Genomic DNA, 22,340 nt, shown 5'->3' on the forward strand with positions numbered 1-22,340 from the left:
TAAAAATACAGCCATTTAAATAATAAAATAATAAAACACAACTTCGGAGTCACATGAGATCCAATTATAAATTACTATCTAAAAGCTACTTCTAGAATCAAGCATCTGCCATGATGATCAGAAACCAAACCGATGACTCATGGTTTAGTCTCCTCAATATTTGATTTTCAGAGTTGCTGAAGGCTTGTGACTCTCCCTAAAAGCCAGTGGGATCTGTGATTGCTCAGCAACTCTGAAATTCACGCCAACTTTATTTAAGTGTGTAACTTTCGGCACTCAGGTTTTCAATTTTTAGTTCATATGCTATTACTGTGGACCCATCCACACATTCACTTTGCCTAGCACTGAAATGAAACCACTGTTTGGGTGAAATGCCCACCACACAGCACTATATGAAATGAACAAGCAGATTGTATCCAGCTGAAACTACAGGGGAATTTTACGCACACAAAACACAGTTATCTAAATTGGAAAGCCGCAAGTACATCAGCATTATCTTCACTTCTCTTACAAAACTGCATTAGGATATTTAATGATCTTTTTCACATTAAACAAAGGAGGATGAAACACCGATACAGTCAACGATCATCCAAAAAGGAAAGAAAACAACAGCAATTACAGTATTGATAAGAAGTCAATACTATGAGGAAGGTTTCATTACACTCTTAAAAACATGGGAATTAGCAACATAGGATCAGACCATAGAACTGTCTAGTCTAGTATTTCTCCCTTACCACAATGAAGTCTCCAGAGTGAATGACCATAATTAAACAGGCCACAGTCTCTGCTATAAATACTGTTGGTTTGACTTTTGTTTTCTATTTCCTCCAACTTTGGACAATATGTAATGCATCAGTGAAGGTGTGAAAACACCCTAAAATGCACGGAGGGAACTGTGCAATGCATCACTTAACTTAAATAAAGCAGAATCCTCCATATCCTATTAGAGCTTAGAAAGCCAATCCATTTTCCCATGCATGACATAGGAGCCACCATCCTTCTGGTGACCAAGTGATGAATTAGAAATGAAGAGGACCAGTTATATCAATTCCATACGTCTTCACAGTACTTGTACTACTCCTTTATGTGAGCTACTTTCAAACACCTAAAATGCTGGGGCATCCACTGCTTCAGCTGTCTCTCAACACTTGTGACTTAATTTTCTGCAGGAGAAACCTTTAAATGGAGCAAGGATGATCACTCTACCTTCACAGCACATTTGCTCTCTAATAGCCTTGAGATGGGGATTCAGACACAGGTCCCCCGCTTGGCAATACAGAGCATTACTGTTAGGCCAATGGGCTACACGTACTCTTTGAAAAACTAGCTTATTGATCATATTTTTTTTTAGAACTCACAATTTTATTCTAAAACACCTCAGGCTTTATCCAGAAATTACAGCATTTTAACTTAAAAAACAATAGGCTATAGAGTAAAATGTAGGACCTGATTCTGCGACCTCACTCATATGGAGTAGTAATTTACTTCAGGAGTAGGCCTACTGCAATCAGTCAGGTGACTTAATGAATTAAGTGTTACTAGTTATGAATAGAACCAGTTAAAAAAAAAGCAAACATTTTTAATAACTTTTTATTTTTTGCAAACGTGCAATTTTCAGTACATTTCTAGTTGTGGGTATGGTTGGCAGAACTGCGCCTTAGAAAACTATTCATCCTACAATGCCAATGAAAGTATACTGTTAGACAATACATATTATGTTCATTGCATCAAGCCTTGTTGAAAAGTTTTTGATTCTGGAAGTACCATCTATTTGGCAATTACAAATAAGCACTGAGTGGGAAAAAGAAATATAGAGCATTGTCTTTATAAGCTTTAACAGTAAGGATAAATTAAGATCTAGACATTAGGGGTCTTTCCTCTCCCTGCTGAGGACTCTCACATTCAGGAGTACTGCATAATTCTAGAGTAAATTGAAAAAACATCACAGACACAGTGGCTGTGTTATGACAATATAGGCTGTTTTGACCTTCAAGTTTCAGTAACCAAATCGAGGAAAGACCTTTCTATGATCTTATGAAATGCAGCCAGTAAAACAAAAATAGATATAGCAGAAGCACAAGTGCTGGAACTAGGGGTACTGCCACACCCCCTGACTTGAAGTGGTTTCCATCATGTACAGGGTTTATAGTTTGGTTGAATGACTCTCAGCACCCCGACTATACAAACTGTTCCAGCACCCTGACCAGAAGAGCACAAGAAAGGAGACTGATACATTTGATGGGAACTTCTGACCATTGTAACACTGTTGTCATGTTAAAAATATGTATTTAATTGCTAGGTTCCCTCCCACCTTTATGTTGCATAATTTCAATTTGAAGGTTTTTCTCAGTGATGCAGTGCTGCCCAGAGGGCTGGAATTACGCAGCAGGCTACTAGTATGTAAGCATATGATAACGAGAGTTGTACTATTGCTCATCTTACTTTGCATAAGAAACAATGGGTGAGAGCCTCATTCCAACTCCAGACACGGTTTTTTTTTTTGCAATGTGAAAAGATCCAGAGCAGCATAAAGGGGTCCAGAAAGCCTTGCTGAAGGCCAGGAGAGGCTTTCTCTGGCACAGAAACAGTGGAAATCAGCCAAAAGGACTGTCCCCTGAAGGCCCCCTTCCAAGCCCCAGCACAGGGCTGAGCAAGGGGCAGGAGGGACATGTCGAGGCAGAGCTCCAGTGCTGTACAGATTCTGGGCTCTGCTGTGGCTCATAGGGCAGCCCAAGGAGGTTGTTGTAACTCATGCCTTGTCTACATTTATGGTGGCATATAGAGTACAGGCACTGTACATGTAGGTACACGCTGTGGTGAAAGGCATGCTGCATCCTGTGCTGTGTAGCTATGTGTGGCAATAAAAAGCTCTGGCCAAGGGGAGACAGAGTGGAAAGGCTGGCGGAGGTATTCGCTTCCTGGCAACGCTGCAGACCCAGATTCGAGACCCTCTGGGCCTCATGCTAGCTGTGCAAAGTAAACCTGGGGTCTGAAATTCAAGCTGTCTCTTATTGGCTCATGCATTGTGATCAAAATTACTGAAATACCTCAAAAAGGGGGTTTACTTCAGATTTCCAGTTCGCCAAACTCATGGGAATGCTTTTTTTTTTTGTGTGTGAAATGTCCAGCTTGATTTCCAGCTTAAAAGGTTCAATATAAGGAAATGTATTTATAAAAAAGGTCACAAACACAAACAGTACATCAAACCTTTTGAGATTTGCCTATCATGAATAACAAGTAACAATTAAATTTAAGGCAGAAGAACATATTCTTAGGAGTGCTGTGTACATTTCTGCCCTCTTACAGTGTTTGATCAACAACCTGCATGATTGGCGCATTCCAATACCCGAGCTATAAATATGTACACTTTATGTTTGTACAAATAGCAAGTAAGTGCTAGGTAGAGTTGTCTAATAAGTGATGCTTGATCCTGAACCATTCAAGTTAATGGGAGTTTTCCCTTTGAATTGAATGAGAGCAGATCAAGTCATGAGTGAGCAAAAGTCATTTAGTGGTGGAACAAGTTCTCCCCTTCCTCCCCAAAATATCTATTGACCTAAAAATACAGACATTCCTACAACAAAGACAGTTAGAAATGAAAAATGTGTGAATCTGCGTAGGGGATCTGAACAGTTCTGACAGGAAGCGTTTACTAATGTACCCAGTACCAGCCCTGAGAACAAAAGGTAATCTATGTCAGTATCCACAAAGTAAGACCAGCTGGAGGATATGTGGACAGAAACATAACAGTGAATGACAAATGAAAAATGGAGTTGAAGGTGGAGAAGCCTGTTTCATTCAGTGATCAAAAACAACTTAGTTAAATTTGAAATACTCTGAAGTTATGAAGCAACATAATTGTTTTGACTTTAAGAAAGCTGCTTTTGAGAGCAAGATAATGGCCCCGTGTAATTTTGATTCGCATCAAAATCACTACCTATTAGAAATCTATGGCCATAAGGTAGGAACAAATTGGAAATCCTGCAAATGATGTTTGAATTCTCTCAATTCAAAACAAGGGAGAAAAGGCAACTGAGGTGTGACTGGGTCCTAGTGGGGAGCCAGCTGTGGTCACTTAATTAGGATGAACTGCAAAAATGGGGCAGACAATCCCCATAAAGCTGGTGGATATTCCAGTACTTAGATTTATCAAGACAGCATAAAACAGCTTATTTATTACCTTACTGGTTACTCAGAAGACACAGTTCCCTTAAACTTAAACTTCCCTTAAACACAGTTCCCTTAAACAGTTCCAAACAACACAGTTCCCTTAAAGTGATCCAGCTTCAGGCCTCCATCCAGGTACCCATGTCAAATATGATGAAAATCTTATTTCATCATATAAAAGAAAAGGTTCTACCAATCCCAAAGGACCGGACACATTACCTCCCAGGTTATTGAATGTTTCAGATCTTACCCAAATACATGCTACAGCCAATTCTTATTCACTAAACTAAAATTTATTAAAAAAAAAAAGAGAGAGTACATGGTTAAAAAATCAATATACATACAGACATGAGTTCAATTCTTAAAATTCAGATTCATAGCAGAGATGGTGAGCTTTGTAGTTGCAAAGACTTCTGTCAGAAATAGTTCTTAGGTTATAGGCCAGTGTCCCAATATCATATTCAGGGCATACCAGCATAACTGGGACCTCAGTCTTGCGACTCAAACTTCCCCTGATGAAGCCTAAGCAGACCTGAGATGACAGAATCAGGACCCAAGGATCTTTTAGAAAATTTCATGTATTTTGACAAGTTGGAGTTCAAAAGGTAATTAGCATGACTTTGAAGGAGGTCCATCACCGGTACTTAGCTATAGGAATTAACATAAGAACTATTCCCTTTACAAAGTTACAATTTGCTTGTTCCTCCACCATTCACAGATTATTTGCTATACATTTCAAAGACAGATGAATATAGAGATATCCCATGTTTACAATTCATTTAAATGATAGGATGTTCTTTCGACCTCTGAATTATCAGAATACAGCATAGACAGGGACTGTTGATTACATCATTGACCCTACTCATGCATATGTAAATACACAAACATTATCCCTCCACATGTCTTTTGAGGGTTATTTATTTTGCAGGATGTTTAACCCTTTCTAGCCATGCGTCACATGAGGCTACTGTAGTTATGTGAGGATGCAAGGTTTACTATAAAAGATAAGTGGAAAGAATTAAAAATCATAAACCATCTGACAAAACAAGGATTGTGAGATTTATAAAAAATCACAAACTGCAGACAGTTAAAAGGATGTTTAGGGGGCTCAAGATGAAAAAGACATTTTCTGCTAACAACAAAGAGTTCTGCACATATATTCATAATGCATAGAAAGTAAAAGATAAAAATGACAGTAGGGAATTTCAGTGAGTGGATAAGGAAATGGAAAATTTGTTAAACAGTTATTTTGCAACTGTCTTTACAGGGATCATATATTCTGATACAGTAGGGGAAGATTTATACACTGTGCTCAGCAGATAACAATGGAGCTGTTTGCACAAAACCAAATGCTTGGAAGGTAGACAAAGTAACAAATTCAGATCATCTTATCATCATATGTGTTAAAGGAAATGAGGGTACAAATGACGGAATTATTTTGTTTTTGGAATACAGATCATTCCTGAGGAAAGCAAAGTGGAAAATGTAACACCTTTGTTTAAAAAGTCCACAGTAATATTAATGGTACTAACATTATTATTTATGTGTATTATTGTAGCACCTATGAGCCCTAGTTATGGTCTAGAACCCCATTGTGCTAGGTACGGTACAAACACAGAACTAAAAGATAGTCCCTGCCACTTACAATCTAAGATCTCATTCAGAGAACTGAGAGCACTCAGCACATTTTTACAAACTAACTGTAAACCAAACTGTTGGCCTCTTTTCTGGTTGCTTTGCACTGCTGATGTATTATATATTTATAGGGCTCTAACTGAACTCTTACTGACCATTATATAAGTGTACATCAGTTCAGAGCATAGAAGCACCACCATTCATAGTGTGGTCTGAGGGACTAGGCATAGTATTGGGAGCCAGGAAACCTGGGTGCTGTTCCCAACTGTACTGCTGATTTGCTATGTGACTTCAGGCAAGTCACAACCCTCTCCTCATCATATTCCACGTCAGGTGTTGTTAGTTACATTTACCTAACTTTGTAAAGTGGTCTGAACTCCTCAAGGGAATAGTTCTTTAAAAAAAAGCAATGTGTTATTCACATACACAAAGGGACACTAAAATTAAGCAGCAAACTGAAAAAGAAAGGGTTATGGAAGGTTATCTTAAGTCTATGAACTCAGAGTACAGCTACAATACCAATAAAAGCAAACAAGACACTGTTGTCTGTTCACTGAGGGAGAGGAAAAGGAAAAGAAGTGATACTACTACTGCACAATACACCTGCTAGCCTTCAGCTAGAATATTGTGTTCTGTTTTATTCACTCCTCCTTAGGAAAGATATTGTTCTTACATGTGTGATTCCTCATGCTAAGACTACTTCTTCAGAACAAAGATGCAAGAAATTGAGTTTATTCTTAGGGTTCAAGAAGCCAAGAGTTGACCAGAGAGAAGTATTCAAACTGATGCAGGAATGGAAAACAAAATTAACTGTTTATTCTGGCGAAAGAAGTTTCCAGCCTCAACAAGAAAAGTAACAACTGAGCACAAAAGAAGATGGAGAGAATCCTGGTCAATAACAACGGTTTAGAACTTGAAACAAAGACCCTGTGGTCAAAAAGCAAAATAATGTGAATATTATTAGAGATGGGGTATATAAAGCTATTGATTGCTTAGGACAATTTCTGCCTAGGTTAAAAAAGGAAGTAGATAATCTGCCACAAATGTTGGTTTAGTTGAATGCTATTAATGGAGATACTACCAAAATGACAGTGTTCCACCGCTTTCATGAATATCATTTAATATTTAATGGGTTTTTCCAGAGCTCGTTCTATGGCCTATGCTACTCAGTCCACATTAAGCTTTTAATGACCCTAAATATTTGCAAGAAAAATGAAACTAAGGAAGTACTATAACTGCTACAAAGCTTTGTGATGTAGCAGAATGGAAGTAGTTGTAGGGAATAGTCACTGCACTCAGGACAGCTTCCTCCACAAAACAAAACAAAAAGGAAGTTCAGAGAGTTGTAAAAGCAAAGTTCAGAGAGTTTTTTTGAATGTGCTCAAAAAAGAGATAAGGGGCTTCTCTATATGGTGCTTGTGACTGCACGGGGGGTGGGAGTGCATGGGATACACATTTTTGTTTGCACTAGTGCCCACGTGGCTGCAGCTGGCACACACTAGAAGTTCCCTAGCGCACATCAATCTATTCCCATTTCAAACTGTACTATCTCAATGCACACCAGGGAACTTTTAGTGCATGCCAGTAGAGTCCATGTAGCCCAATTATTGCATGATACACTGGTGAGGACTAAAATTTACATGCTTCTGGTGCAGATTTAAGCACCGTGTGGACAAGCCCAACAACTCTGGGGTACATTTTCAGTGGTGCAGAGGGTATTAAGAGCTGGGCATGTAACAGTCCTTTGTGCCTTTGAAAATCTCCCCCTAAAACTGTACCCAAACTTGTAACTAGAAAGAGACAACTCACTTCCTTGTTGATGGAAAATGTAGCTGTTTTGTAAAGTGAAATATGATTAACAGCTGTTAAAAAAAGAGAGATAGCACTGACGGATGCAGTGCAAGCTACCCCACACCACAAGCATGGCTCCAGCCTGCTCTTGTACAGTCACATCTTCACTGAGCACGTAGTTTTGTTCCCTTGCTCATGCATTTCTTGACTCCTGCCATGCCTTCCACAAGCCTGTACACACGAAGCACGAGCTGGGATGGCAACCTTTGTAATGTCCACTAGGACCTGGACAATTCAACTCCTACAAAACGAGCCAACACCAAACTTTTTGACTTGCTGCCAAGCTACTGGACAGAATGGAAAATAAAATAATCCAAGGTGTTGTGGGTGCTGATGGAATTAATGTTAGCCCTGTCAAGTACAGAGAGTTTGCAGTGTTTTTCTCAGTCTGGAAGAAGTATAAAGATATTAACTAATTATTTCTGCAGTAGTCAGTTGTCTCACACTGAATATCTAAGGCTCAACATCACAACATTTTTATTAGTTGAGAAAGTCCCTTTGGATTGGAAAGACACCACGGGGTTAGACAGAGCAACACCCTTTGCAAGAATGATTTACGAACACAGACATAGCATTGCTCAATTTACTTAGGCATTATGAGTCTTCCCAGCAAAGAGCCTCGAAGTGAAGGAAAACATCCTTTTTACTGGCACTGGGATGAAACAGAGAAGTCTAGATCTGCAACTGAATAGCTATGCAATTTGTTATGAGACAATAAATGGCAACTGAAATTAGAAAATCAAACAACAAATAGCATTTTAGCCCTGAATACATACAAGACATATTCATGGCACCCTGTCTGCTTGTTCTTTGTGGGGGCACGGTACTTTATGCCTTCCTCCTGTACTGGTGGCCAGATCACTTAAATGATTGACAGTGGTCTATTCCTAGCTTTGTTCAAATGGATCATACCTTACTTTACAAGAGTTGCACAGAAGTTGGGTCTTATATATGAAACTTTTTTTTCCTTCTGGTAAAGTTATGAAACCTCATATGTTAAGGGAGCTGACAGATTGGGAGAGGACTGTATTGAAAAGTGAACAGATCAGACACACCTCTGCGAGGGTATTAACAAGGATTAACAACCCATAATGTATTCATTAAAAGCTTATGGATAACTGGAAGAAGTAAAGGGAATTTGAGGTAGAGGAGATGTGGTCCAAAACACGAGATTTGCTCAGTTCTGTGCCATCTCGATTAAGCTGCTAGGAATCCAACTGAAAATTTGGAATCAACTGCATTTAGCCCTAACCAGATTGGCTATTTTCTTCCAGCAATCGGATGACTATTTGAGCATTTGAGTTTAACAACAGACATGGAGGCATACCTCTGCTAACGTCATCAGGTTCCTCATTTTTTTTTAAACTGAAATTCATAAAGAGGTCACCACAATAACTAGAACTTATTTTCCTTGTATGCCAATGACTGTGTTGCTGGGAGGATATTTTTCAAACTCTGATGGTGATTTTCTAAGTACACTAGGCCCTGGTTTACACTAGGAGTTGAGGTCGAATTTAGCAGCGTTAAATCGATTTAACCCCACATCCGTCCACACAACGAAACGCTTTTTTTCGACTTAACGGGCTCTTAAAATCGATTTCCTTACTCCACCCCCGACAAGGGGATTAGCGCGGAAATCAGCCTTTCTGGGTTGAATTTGGGGTACTGTGGATGCAATTAGACAGTATTGGCCTCTGGGAGCTATCCCAGAGTGCTCCATTGTGACCGCTCTGGACAGCACTCTCAACTCAGATGCACTGGCCAGGTAGACAAGAAAAGGCCCGCAAACTTTTGAATTTCAATTTCCTGTTTGGCCAGTGTGGCAAGCTGCAGGTGACCATGCAGAGCTCATCAGCAGAAGTGACCATGATGGAGTCCCAGAATCGCAAAAGAGCTCCAGCATGGACCGAACGGGAGGTACGGGATCTGATCGCTTTATGGGGAGAGGAATCCATGCTATCAGAACTCCGTTCCAGTTTTCGAAATGCCAAAACATTTGTCATAATCTCCCAAGGCATGAAGGACAGAGGCCATAACAGGGACCCGAAGCAGTGCCTGATGAAACAGCCGCTCCGGGTCAGAGCCCCAAACATTCCACTTCTATGATGAGCTGCATGCCATTTCAGGGCGTTCAGCCACCACTACTCCAGCCGTGTTGTTTCACTCCTTCAATGGAGATGGAGGCAACACGGAAGCAGGTTTTGGGGACGAGGAAGATGATGATGATGAAGTTGTAGATAGCTCACAGCAAGTAAGCGGAGAAACCAGTTTTCCCAACAGCCAGGAACTGTTTCTCACCCTGGACCTGGAGCCAGTACCCCCGAACCCACCCAAGGCTACCTCCCAGATCCACCAGGCGGAGAAGGGACCTCTGGTGAGTGTATCTTTTAAAATAGTATACATGGTTTAAAAGCAAGCATGTTTAATGATTAATTTACCCTGGCATTTACGGCTCTCCTGGATGTACTCCCAAAGCCTTTGCAAAAGGTTTCTGGGGAGGGCAGCCTTATTCCGTCCACCATGGTAGGACACTTTACCACTCTAGGCCAGTAGCACGTACTCGGGAATCATTGTAGAACAAAGCAGTGCAGCGTATGTTTGTTGGCGTTCAAACAACATCCGTTCTTTCTCTCTCTGTGTTATCCTCAGGAGAGTGATATCATGCATGGTCACCTCGTTGAAATAGGGTGCTTTTCTTAAGGGGACATTCAGAGGTGCCTGTTCCTGCTGGGCTCTTTGCCTGTGGCTGAACAGAAATGTTCCCCGCTGTTACCCTAGGGGCGGGAGAGGGGGCTAGCCACATGGTGGGGGGAGGCAAAATGCGACCTTGTAACGAAAGCACATGTGCTCTGTATGTAATGTTAACAGCAAGGTTTACCGTGCAAGAGTGTACCCCTTGTTCTATAAAATGTGTCTTTTTAAATACCACTGTCCCTTTTTTTTTCTCCACCAGCTGCATGTGTTTCAAGGATCACAGGATCTTCTCCTTCCCAGAGGCTAGTGAAGATAAGAAGGCAAAAAAACCACACTCGCGATGAAATGTTCTCTGAGCTCATGCTGTTCTCCCACACTGACAGAGCACAGAAGAATGCGTAGAGGCAGACAATGTCATAGTGCAGGAAAGCACAAAATGACCAGGAGGAGAGGTGGCAGGCTGAGGAGAGTAAGTGACGGGCTGAAGAGAGGGCTGAATCTGAAAGATGGCAGCAGCGTAATGAGAGGAGGCAGGATTCAATGCTGAGGCTGCTGGAGGATCAAACTAATATGCTCCAGCATATGGTTGAGCTGCAGGAAAAGCAGCTGGAGCACAGACCACTGTTACAGCCCCTGTGTAACCAACCGCCCTCCTCCCCAAGTTCCAGAGCCTCCTCACCCAGACGCCCAAGAATGCGGTCGGGGGGGCCTCCGGCTACCCAGCCACTCCACCCCAGAGGATTGCCCAAGCAACAGAAGGCTGGTATTCAATAAGTTTTAAACTTTTAAAGTGCTGTGTGGCCTTGTCCTTCCCTCCTCCACCGCCCCACCCGGTGCTTCTCTCCTCCATCACCCCTCCCAGGCTACTTTGGCAGTTATCCCCCTATTTGTGTCATGAATTAATAAAGAATGTATGAATGTGAAGCAACAATGACTTTATTGCCTCTGACAGCGGTGATCGAAGGGAGGAGGGGAGTGTGGTTAGCTTACAGGGAAGTAGAGTGAACCAAGGGGCGGGGGGTTTCATCAAGGAGAAACAAACAGAACTCTCACACTGTAGTCTGGCCAGTCATGAAACTGGTTTTCAAAGCTTCCCTGATGCGCACCATGCCCTCCTGTGCTCTTCTAACCACCCTGGTGTCTGGCTGCGCATAACCAGCGGCCAGGCGATTTGCCTCAACCTCCCACCCCGCCATAAACGTCTCCCCCTTGCTCTCACAGATATCGTGAAGCGCACACCAAGCAGTAATAACAGTGGAAATATTGGTTTCACTGAGGTCTAACCGAGTCAGTAAACTGCACCAGCGTGCTTTTAAACATCCAAATGCACATTCTACCACCATTCTGCACTTGCTCAGCTTGTAATTGAACAGCTCCTGACTAATGTCCAGGCTGCCTGTGTACGGCTTCATGAGCCATGGCAGTAAGGGGTAGGCTGGGTCCCCAAGGATAACTATAGGCATTTCAACATCCCCAACGGTTATTTTCTGGTCTGGGAATAAAGTCCCTTCCTGCAGCTTTTGAAACAGACCAGAGTTCCTGAAGATGCGAGCATCATGTACCTTTCCCGGCCATCCCACGTTGATGTTGGTGAAACGTCCCTTGTGATCCACCAGTGCTTGCAGCACTATTGAAAGGTACCCTTTGCAGTTTATGTACTCGGCGGCTTGGTGCTCCGGTGCCAAGATAAGGATATGGGTTCCGTCTATGGCCCCACCACAGTTAGGGAATCCCATTGCAGCAAAGCCATACACTATGACCTGCACATTTCCCAGGGTCACTACCCTTGATATCAGAAGATCTTTGACTGCATTGGCTACTTGCATCACAGCAACCTCCACAGTAGATTTGCCTACTCCAAATTGATTCCTGACTGACCGGTAGCTGTCTGGCGTTGCAAGCTTCCACAGGGCTATTGCCAGTTGCTTCTCAACTGTGAGGGTTGCTCTCATCTTGGTATTCTTGCGCCTCAGGGCAGGGGAAAGCAGGTCACAAAGTTCCATGAAAGTGCCCTTACGCGTGCGAAAGTTTCGCAGACACTGGGAATCATCCCAGACCTGCAACACTATGCGGTCCCACCAGCCTGTGCTTGTTTCCCGGGCCCAGAATCGGCGTTCCACCACATGAACCTGTCCCATTAGCACCATGATGCCTGCATTGCCACGGCCCGTGCTTTGAGAGAAATCTGTGTCCATGTCCCCATCACTCTCATCACCGCGCTGACATCGCCTACTCGCCCGGTTTTGCTTTGCCAGGTTCTGGTGCTGCATATACTGCTGGATAATACACGTGGTGTTTAACATGCTCCTAATTGCCAAAGTGATCTGAGCGGGCTTCATGCTTGCCATGGTATGGTGTCTGCACAGAAAAAACGCGCGGAACTATTGTCTGCCGTTGCTCTGATGGAGGAAGGGGCGACTGACGACATGGCTTACAGGGTTAGCTTACAGGGAATTAAAATCAACAAAGGGGGTGGCTTTATATCCAGGAGAAACAAAAACAACTGTCACACAGAATGGCCCCCTCAAGGATTGAACTCAAAACCCTGGGTTTAGCAGGCCAATGCTCAACCCACTAAGCTATCCCTCCCTCTGGTATTTCAGGCAGAACTGAATCTCCATTGAAGTTTTCAAGGAGCCCCTGACAGACCTCACCAAAACGATTGTCGGCCGTTGATTTCATGGAGGGAGGGAGGGAGCAAATGAATACAAAACAAATCTAGTCTATTTCTTGTTTTGATCCACTCCATCTATCTTTTACATCTTTGGCTGGCAGCAGATGGTGCAATAGGACTGCAAGCCATCCTCATCTCCTGCCTGCTCACCATAAGATGGTAGAATAGGACTGCCTGCAGAACTAAAGAGAATGACCTGGTCGAGTCACTCCTAATTTAGTCCCTGCGCCCATATCTGCCCAGGCGCTCCTGACCGACCTTACCGAGACGGCCAGGAGCACCTAGGACGCGATGAGGATGGTTTTCAGGCATATTGCACTGTCTGCTGCCACAAGGCAATGGGTTGCTGCTGCTGTGTAGCAATGCAGTACCACACCTGCCAGCACCCAGGAGACATACATTGACAGTGAGGTGAGCGGGCTCCATGCTTGCCGTGGTATGGCGTCTGCACAGGTAACTCAGGAAAAAAGGCGTGAAACGATTGTCTGCCATTGATTTCACAGAGGCAGGGAGGGAGGGCCTGATGACATGTACCCAGAACCACCTGCGAGAATGTTTTTTGCCCCATCAGGCATTGGGATCTCAATCCAGAATTCCAATGGGCAGTGGAGACTGCAGGAACTGTGGGTTAGCTACCCACAGTGCAACACACCGGAAGTCGACGCTAGCCTCGCTATGGTGGAAGCACTCCGCCAAGTTAATGCACTTAATGCACTTAGAGCATTTTGTGTGGGGACACACACAATCGACTATATAAAAATGATTTCTAAAAACCCGACTTCTATAAATTCGACTAATTTCGTAGTCTAGACATACTCTAGGAGACTTGATTCTCCTTGTGTCTCCGTGCAGGAAGATAAGCAATTGCTAGGGGGAGGATAAAGCAAAATGATTCTATCTTTACCGAGAGGCTTAGATACAGGTTTATAACAGAGATGTATAAATTGACTAGAAGCAGCCATGAGAAACTATGTGAATATGAAGAAACTTGGACCAACCCTTTCTAGCAGTAGGTAAAAAGCAAACGAATATTACTGGCAAGGAAAGGAAAAATGTATATCTTCCTAATTCAAAAGATCATATTTGTTCTGTGAGCTCTTAAGAAGTGCAATAATGAATACAGTAGAACTGACTTTAAAAACATGGATCCTGGGCGCACCATGATTTGATATTATTATGAAATGTTCACTCTATGTGAATCAATGAAACTGATCATTCCAAATCAACTGTGTTTGCAGATACAAAATCTCCATCTTACAAGGATAAAGTGAGTTCTTCTAGGTGGTCTAGTGCACAGTGAAATTAGTCAAATTATTTATGATTCTAACTGTCTCTTCCATAAGTTGTAATATTCTTTACCTGGAATTGAATGGTACTCAGATGAGAATTTTTAAAATACTGGAGAAATCACTTCCTATCTGACCCGTGCAATCAAATGACCACTGATAAGGATAAGCAAGGAGAAAGCACAACTCAAACAACTCTCTCAAATGGGAACTCTTTTGGAAAATAAGATCTGATTCATATATTGTAGCTAACGACCAGAACAAGTCATGATCATTAAAATCCAATTCCATTGTATCAGCTTGAAATACAGATAAATATGCTATCTCATCAATATTCCTACTTTGTTTTATGTCCCACTTTTATTGCTTTGTATATCCCATTTTTGTTCCTGTTTGACATCTAAATTAATGACTACTAAAAATAAAGAAAAATATCTTTGTCTCTAACTTTCACCCTCCAATATATAGCTCTTTTTGGCTCAATAAAGCCAATTTATCATTGTTTAAATGTGGAAACCTATCAGTAGCATTCATTTAAATGTTCTATCAAGCAGAAAGAGTTACTAATAGAAGAAATACAGGCATAGGGTTACACAAATTACGACTGTCGTAGTTATATCTAATTTTCCTATGTGTGAGCTGGTCTTGACTAACTCTGAAACTTGCCTATAGAGTGTGGGGTTATAATGACAAACGCTGCACTAACAGAGTCCTTGCTATTCCCAGTGCTACCATCAGGTGTAGCTATGATATTAGATAGGGTTGTATTGCAACCCACTGTATGCATACAGGAAGAAATGCCAAAAGTAAGGCCTCTGTATATATTTCTTTGCCCCTAATGTGATACAGCACAAATCTATCATATGCCATGTTTCAAACAGATTACCTACATCAGCTGAATCTGAAAACCTGTCAGCAAATACTTTAAGGAGAGAAGTCCATAACATGGAATATTATAGCTTGTGTTAGAAGTTACATACTCGTGCATGGAGGTGATTTTACTATAATTTATATGATCACATCATTCAATTACTGTATACAGTAGTTGTGCAGTTAACTCTCTTTTAATTAGAATATTGTTTGTTTTCCATGTAAGGAAACATGCAATGTATAAGAAAGAGTTTAATGGGCGTAAACAACAAGAAACATCTCAAAACAAGAAAACTCATTAGAAAACTACACCGATCCTGCAAAGAGTTGCCCATGAGGTTACTTTCACATACTCTGAATAGTTCCAGAAAGTATGGTGGGGCTGCTCACATTGTGTAAGTCTTTGCAGAACTGGGAGCTAAGAAACAGTGTTATCAAGCACTCACAGTCAGCAGAGTGACTATGACAGTGATTTCTAAACTGCCCAACAGATGAGGATACTGACAACAAGCTAGGATCCTGACAGCTGTGCCTAATTTGCATAAATTAGTTTTCATTTTTATTGATAATATTGGTATGGCGGAAGGTCTTTTGCTTACTGTGCTAGCACTACTCAGTCTTTGAAGAAATGCTGCATTGTTGCTAGTTTTGTGATGTAGAATTTTTTTTATAGCTGGTGCAAGGGTCAACTTTGGGGGCAGTGTTGCTCCTGAAATATGAGCATCGGGTTTTGGCTGAGATTCCTGAAAGAAAGGATTGCCTGCATGCTGTTTGGACCACCTCTGTTCAAGGACTAGTATATATGGTGTAAAAATTAAAAACCCCTCTAAGATTCCATATCACTGGTTTCTCCCAATAGGAAACTGACTGGCAAGGGCTTGTAATGTGCTATCACTTGGCAGGAAGGCAATGACATGTAAGTGCAGCCCATGGAAATTACAGGTCCCAGAATACTGTGCTCCCTCTTGATCTGAGCAGAGGACATGTTGACCAAGATGTATCATTCCATGATAAGACATGCAGTTTTTGCACGCTGCAATTTTTCATTAAAAATGAGGGTGACTGCCAACCAAACTGTATAACTGTTGGCTTAATTACACCTATAAAATGCATTTTGATCTCTCCTGCAATATGGTCATTCTGGCTCTGAAGAAAAGCAGATATAAATGAAGTATCTGACAATCCTATGATGGGAATTATTAATACATAGCTTAATGCCATCATCTTTCATGTATATATGTGTATATATATATATATATATATATATATATATATATAGTACGTACATGTGTCTGTATGTATATATAACCCACAATATATATTATTTCCAATTTGACTATATTCCTTGGGTAAATATATCTAAATGAAATTAGCAAAATCAAGCCATAACAATTTGTACATTGCTGTGCAGGCTAGTGATGAATGAGTAGTTATTTAAAACATCCACAGCTGAATAGTTAAGCACCTACTATATGTCTTCAGCTCTCAGTTTCTTTTTCCACATCATCGTCATCATCTATAACCTTAATTTATCAACAGAAAATATTCACACACACCCCCAAGGCAAACCCTGAAGTCAGTACTTTTTGTATTTAACTTTAAAACATTTTGAATAGGAAAGTAGCTAGAAAACCCAGGAAAAAAAAAATCACGGGAAGTACAGCGCAGGAGCAGGTTGTGTTGGAAAAGTGGCTCTGAGAACCTTTGAATCGCCTCAATTCCGCCTGCTTCAGGGGATGGCACGGCCTGCAAAGTGTTATGACCACTTGCTCTCCCATCATCCGCTCCCCCTCTCCCACCCTGGGGAGCTGAGAGTAGGGAGACAACGTGGAGCCATATATGCCAGCTTTATGTGGCTTCTGCACCAGTGGAATTCTCACTGAGAACACTGTCACTCCTTTAAATCTCCTATGTACTACCAGAGAGGCATATGAGGCCCATTGTCAGAGCCTTATGTGTGGCATGTACACGCTACTGAAAAGATATGATGATGCTAAATTTTCTGCCTCTAACAGAAAATGATGAGGTTTAATTGAGTCACTGCAAGAACAAAAGATAAATACAAAAATCATGTATTATGTAGATACCCTAAAAGCTGAAGTTTTTAAGGAGACAGTGACAACCTGAAATATAGGCAACTTTAAATACATTAATCTATAGTAGCTGTGGATATTACAAATACTCTTGAGATCCTCTACCAATTGTTGTATTCCTAGATTTTAGTCTCCTCTCTTAGAAGAGAGAATCACACAAGCAACAGGAGAAACTGACAATAGCAAAACTGACTATGCACAAAGATTGAAATCCTGCACCACTGACATCAATGGAGGTTTTGCCAGTGATTGCAGTAAGGTTAGGATTTCACCCAAAGTGTTGTCAAATGTGGAAAGTAAAACAAACTAGGGGGCAAAAATAAATCAGAAAGAAGTGTGGTATTTAGGTATTCTTGAATGTATTAACAGAGCGTTGTTTGTTGGACAAAGGAGGTAGTTGCTCTGCTGTACCTGGTACTGGTGAGGCCTCTGTTGCAGTACTGTGTCCAGCTGCGAACAGCACAAGTTAAGAAAGATGTGGACAAACTGGACAGAGTCCAGAGGAGAACAAAAATGCTAAGAGGTTTAGAAACCCCTATCGCTTTAATCTCAGTAAGCACAGAAATATCAGTTCAGCCTTCGTTGTTCTTGTTTTTTTAAAAACTAACATTACAACATCACCACTACTTATCTATCTGGATTTTGCCCCAATTGAGAAATTTAAACAAAATCCATACAATAAAAATGGAAAATGTATACAGTAAAAATTATCGCACTGGTTATTTAAACTTCTTTTTTGTCATAGATAAATGTTCATATAGTACTAACGAGGGCAGGGCCAACATTGTAAATTCCACGAGGATTGGAGGGTAATAGCAAAAATAAAACAATGATCACTGCTCATAATAAAAGATGTGTGTTTGCTTAGATGGGGAGACATAACAGCAAACCTATATTATTGCAACTCTCAGCATGTACTCCAGCATTCCTATCATCTAAATTGGCTAATATGCCTCAGAAATGTTTATGTTTTATGTTATTTTAGTGAAGAAGAAATGGGAACACTTACCTGGTACACCAGGTGGAGTTTTTAGATATTTGCCATTAAAATGTTGAATTACTACTTCACATTTTTCTGTAGACTCCATTCTGGAAAAGAAAAGGGGGAGAGAGAAGCAATTATTATTAGAGTTTTATGAAAGTGTGCAGTCAGCAAAGGAAGGCCCGACACAGATGTCGAGAGAAATCTCAAAAGCTGCTCTTGCTGAATTCTGCAGAGATGCCGGTGGAACAGTTCATTACAATATGGTATTAGCTAGCAAGGAGAACTTGCCACTGTCAAGCATTGTAGCATTTTTCTGGCTGCATGCAAGCTGGAACCGTGGCAGTTAACAGCTTGCTTTTGTGTCTTCGGAAACACCTCAAACAAGGACATGTCAAGTGCTTCTTGAAAAAGCTCAGGACCTGATTCCAAATTTCTGATGCACCCAAAATGCCCCCAAAGAATGTGCAAAAGATACAGGACCTAAGCTAAAACTGAAGGGGAGTGAAATGACAATAAGTCAGGATTATAAAGTGGGTGCACAACTGTTTAAAAAAAAAACAGAAAAACCCCCAAAAGCAACTTCTCAAAGACTAGTTATCAATGGTTTGCTGCCAAACGGGGAGGAAGACTCTAGTGGGTCTGTCATGTATCTGGTACTATTCAAGGTTTTCATTAATGACTTGGATAATGGGGTGGAGAACATGCTTATAAAATCTGCAGACGGCACCAAGCTGGGATGGGTTGCAAGTATTGTGGAGGACAGAATTAAAATTCAAAATGATCTGGATAAATTGGAGAAGAAGAAAAAAAATCAAATGCACAACGAGAAATAACTGGCTAAGTCGTAGTACAGCAGAAAAGGATCTTGAGGTTATAGTGGATCACAAATTGAATCTAAGTCAACAATTGCAGACATTTTCAAAAAAGGATAATATTATTCTGGGGAGTACTAACAAGAGTGTAATTGTCCCATGCTACTTGGCACTGCTGAGACCTCAACTGGAGGATTGTGTCCAGTTTCAGGAGGTACAGTTTTGGAAAGATGCGGACAAAGGGGAGAGAGTCCAGAAGAGAGCAACAAAAATGATACAAGTTTTAGAGAAACCGACCTATGAGGAAAGATAAACAAAATGGGGTATGTCCAGTAATGAGAAAAGAAGACTAAAGGGGGTGCTGATAAAAGTCTTCAAATATGTTAAGGACTGTTATAAACAGGATGGTGATCAATTGCTGTCAATATCTACTGAAGGTAGAACAAGAAACAACTGCAGCAAGGGAGATTTAGGTTAGATATCAGGAGAAACTTTCTAACTATAAGGATAATTAAACACTGGAATAGGCTTTCAAGAGAAGTTGTGGAATCAGCATCATTGGAAGTTTTTAAGAAGAGGTTAGATAACCCGCTGTCAGTGATAATCTAGGTCTACATGGGACTGCCTAAGCATGCGGGCCTGGACTTGAGAACCTTTCATTGAGTACATTTCTATGATTTCATTATTACAGAGTAAATAAATTATGGAAAATTGATTATAAAACAAAACCAACAGAAATTTGTACTTGTGAATTACATGAGTGCAAGCCATGGATGGAGACAGACATTACTGCACAAAATCTTGTCCTGGTGCAATGACTCATCATTCACCTGATATAATTGTGAATTGTAGTTCGAAGACACGCATAGGACTGCAGCAGTAGTAATAAATATGCACCTATAGGACTGAAGTGATTATAAAGAATACAAAGGTAGGAGCCAAATCCTGAGTCGAGTTTATATCACTTTAAGAAACGTACAAGCTATTTTACAGGACCTAAACGGACCCTCTCAACAGGCTAACTGATCCTGAGAACAGTTGCTCATGCTGCAGAATAGGAATTAAAATGTCTGGGGCTGGGGGACAGGGATGACGACTCATAACTAGGCAGCAAAGACACTACAGATATCACATTGTGGATTTATTTTCAAGCTCTCTTGAAAGATTATATTCAGTACTCGTTCCATATTTTGATTCTGATCTAGCTTCTTCCAGCTAGGAGACTCTAATGACTTAAGTATTACTTCATTCTCACAAGTCAAGATCCTTTTAAACTAAATTCCTATACAACTCCTACCACGGACTAGTAAGGGGGGAAAGAACAACATTCTGCAGAGCGTACCTATTCTCTAGAGCCTCAACCCACTGCTTATCTCCTTAGACAGGAGTTTGCCAAGAGTTAGAAAAAAAACTGAGCAAGAGAATAGGATGATTAATAGTCCAAGGAGTACAAAATCTTTTCTTAGTTTGTTTTGGGTGAAACCATTATAATTGTCCCTTCTGGGTTCTAACCAGGAGACAGTCTTTTGTAGCTCCGTTTTTACTGCCATTTCATGTAGGATGGGCTGTTTCCACGAGCACAAAGACAGCAACTTAGATTGTTCACTTTGGCTTCATTCAGATTTAACTAATCGAATGTCTGCAGCAAGCCTTTAGAGACCCTTGTCTCTGAAAGCATAAATGCGAGAAAAGTCTGTTTTCTGTAGCTGCGGGCGCTTAGTGTCAAACCACGTTATGTTGCACCAAACAGCAGTGACAATTTCATTTGAATACATGGGGCACATTTTAACAAGCCAAAGCAGCGGCGGCAAAGAATGCAATTGAGGAGCTGCCAAGTGAAAGAGCCTCAGCGCACTCCACACATTTTATGTGGGAAGGGAATAAAAGTGAAACCCACAGTGCTCTAGGATAAAAAGGCCATCTCCTGAATAGCTGTCGTAGAAAGAATGCACCTATTTTCTTCTCAAGTTTCACAATTAACGGCTCTCAAATGCCAGCACTAGCTATCTGTAATCTGGCACACGCTTCACTTGAAACCGACACTAGCATTATCAACTTGGCCTGAAAAGGCAGCATAATAGACAAAGCCGTCTTTACATGTTCCATTCCGATGTGCTGCTGAATAACTACAACTGCATGCATTATTCCTCCATGCTACCTGAATCCCCTTGAGTTTTTCAGAACGGCTGTGTGTGGCAGGTAGACCTTCCTTCCAGAAATATGTTAATTAGACCTCTAGCCACTAAGTAACACTTGAGACATCTTGGATATGTCTCCCACCTATGGACAGATGCATGAATTATAATTTTCATATATACATATGTAGTATGTGGTGAAGTATCACCTCTTCTTTTGTTTGAGATATTTAAGGTTATAAAATCATTGGGGTAGTATGGAGACTACAAGAAATAGATATGACTTTAATATTATAACTACTCCATTATGAGACCTTATTTTTAAGTGCTTACAAACTGTTCACCAAACTGTCACCATTTGGGCTGAAATATTGCATGATGGTTATCTGCCTCAAGTGGATTTGGTTTAGGGACAATTTCAGCCAAACCAATTCAGCTGTTTCCAAGAACAAGATTAGGGAAAAATACATTGTTTTGCCCACCTTAAAAAATTCTGGCTTCATTTGCTTTGGAAAGCTGTAGCATCCCCATGCCTTGGAGCAAGGGCTTGAAATTTGACTGTTGTTGTCAGAGATGTGCTTTCACTGTCCTTGTGAAAATCTGTCCAAATCTGTCCAAGTTATAAGCCTTTTTTAAAAAATCACATTACACATACGTTTCTTCGACTATAGCAGCTAAATTCCCCAAGGTTCTGTCTGCACCAAGCTGGTCCAGCGTGGGGCTAAGCAGAACTTTCCCTGCAATTGTAGTTCTGGGCTGCAAGCTGTGCCAGGGCTAGGTGAGAGTCCAGGCACCTAAACTGAGAGCAGGAAACCTATTTCTCCTGTGCTGTCAATGACCCTCTCCTCCCCCGCAATTCCCCCCATGCTGAAGCCACAAAGAGGAGGAAGCTGTGTGATTTGAATGCATAGGGGACAAGAACTGGATCTGGGGGACCAGGGAATAGATTGGCTGAAGACTGGAACCTTAGGCTGGTGGCAAGAGGGGGAAAAGGAAACTGGGAATGGGAGTAAGAGGACTGGGCTGGTGGTGCCATGAGCCAGTAGTTGGAAGAGACGAGACTGAAACCAGACTAGGAGGCACAGGGAGATGGGGAGTGGCTGGGCAAGGAGCCTGGGACTGAGAACTAATGGGTGAG

At 41.3% G+C, this 22,340-nt stretch overlaps 1 protein-coding gene across 9 annotated transcripts in view; it reads right to left on the bottom strand.

Moving 5' to 3' along the window:
- The window catches only part of RBMS3 (RNA binding motif single stranded interacting protein 3), a 919,857-nt gene that overhangs the window by 147,791 nt on the left and 749,726 nt on the right, over positions 1-22,340 (bottom strand). For all 9 annotated transcript variants that reach the window (XM_073333380.1, XM_073333379.1, XM_073333377.1 and 6 more), the window contains one exon: positions 18,280-18,359. In XM_073333380.1, coding sequence (XP_073189481.1) covers positions 18,280-18,359 — 80 coding nt within the window. The remainder of the gene's footprint in view (positions 1-18,279; positions 18,360-22,340) is intronic.

Source organism: Lepidochelys kempii, chromosome 2 (assembly GCF_965140265.1).
Source record: "Lepidochelys kempii isolate rLepKem1 chromosome 2, rLepKem1.hap2, whole genome shotgun sequence".
NCBI lineage: Eukaryota > Metazoa > Chordata > Testudines > Cheloniidae > Lepidochelys > Lepidochelys kempii.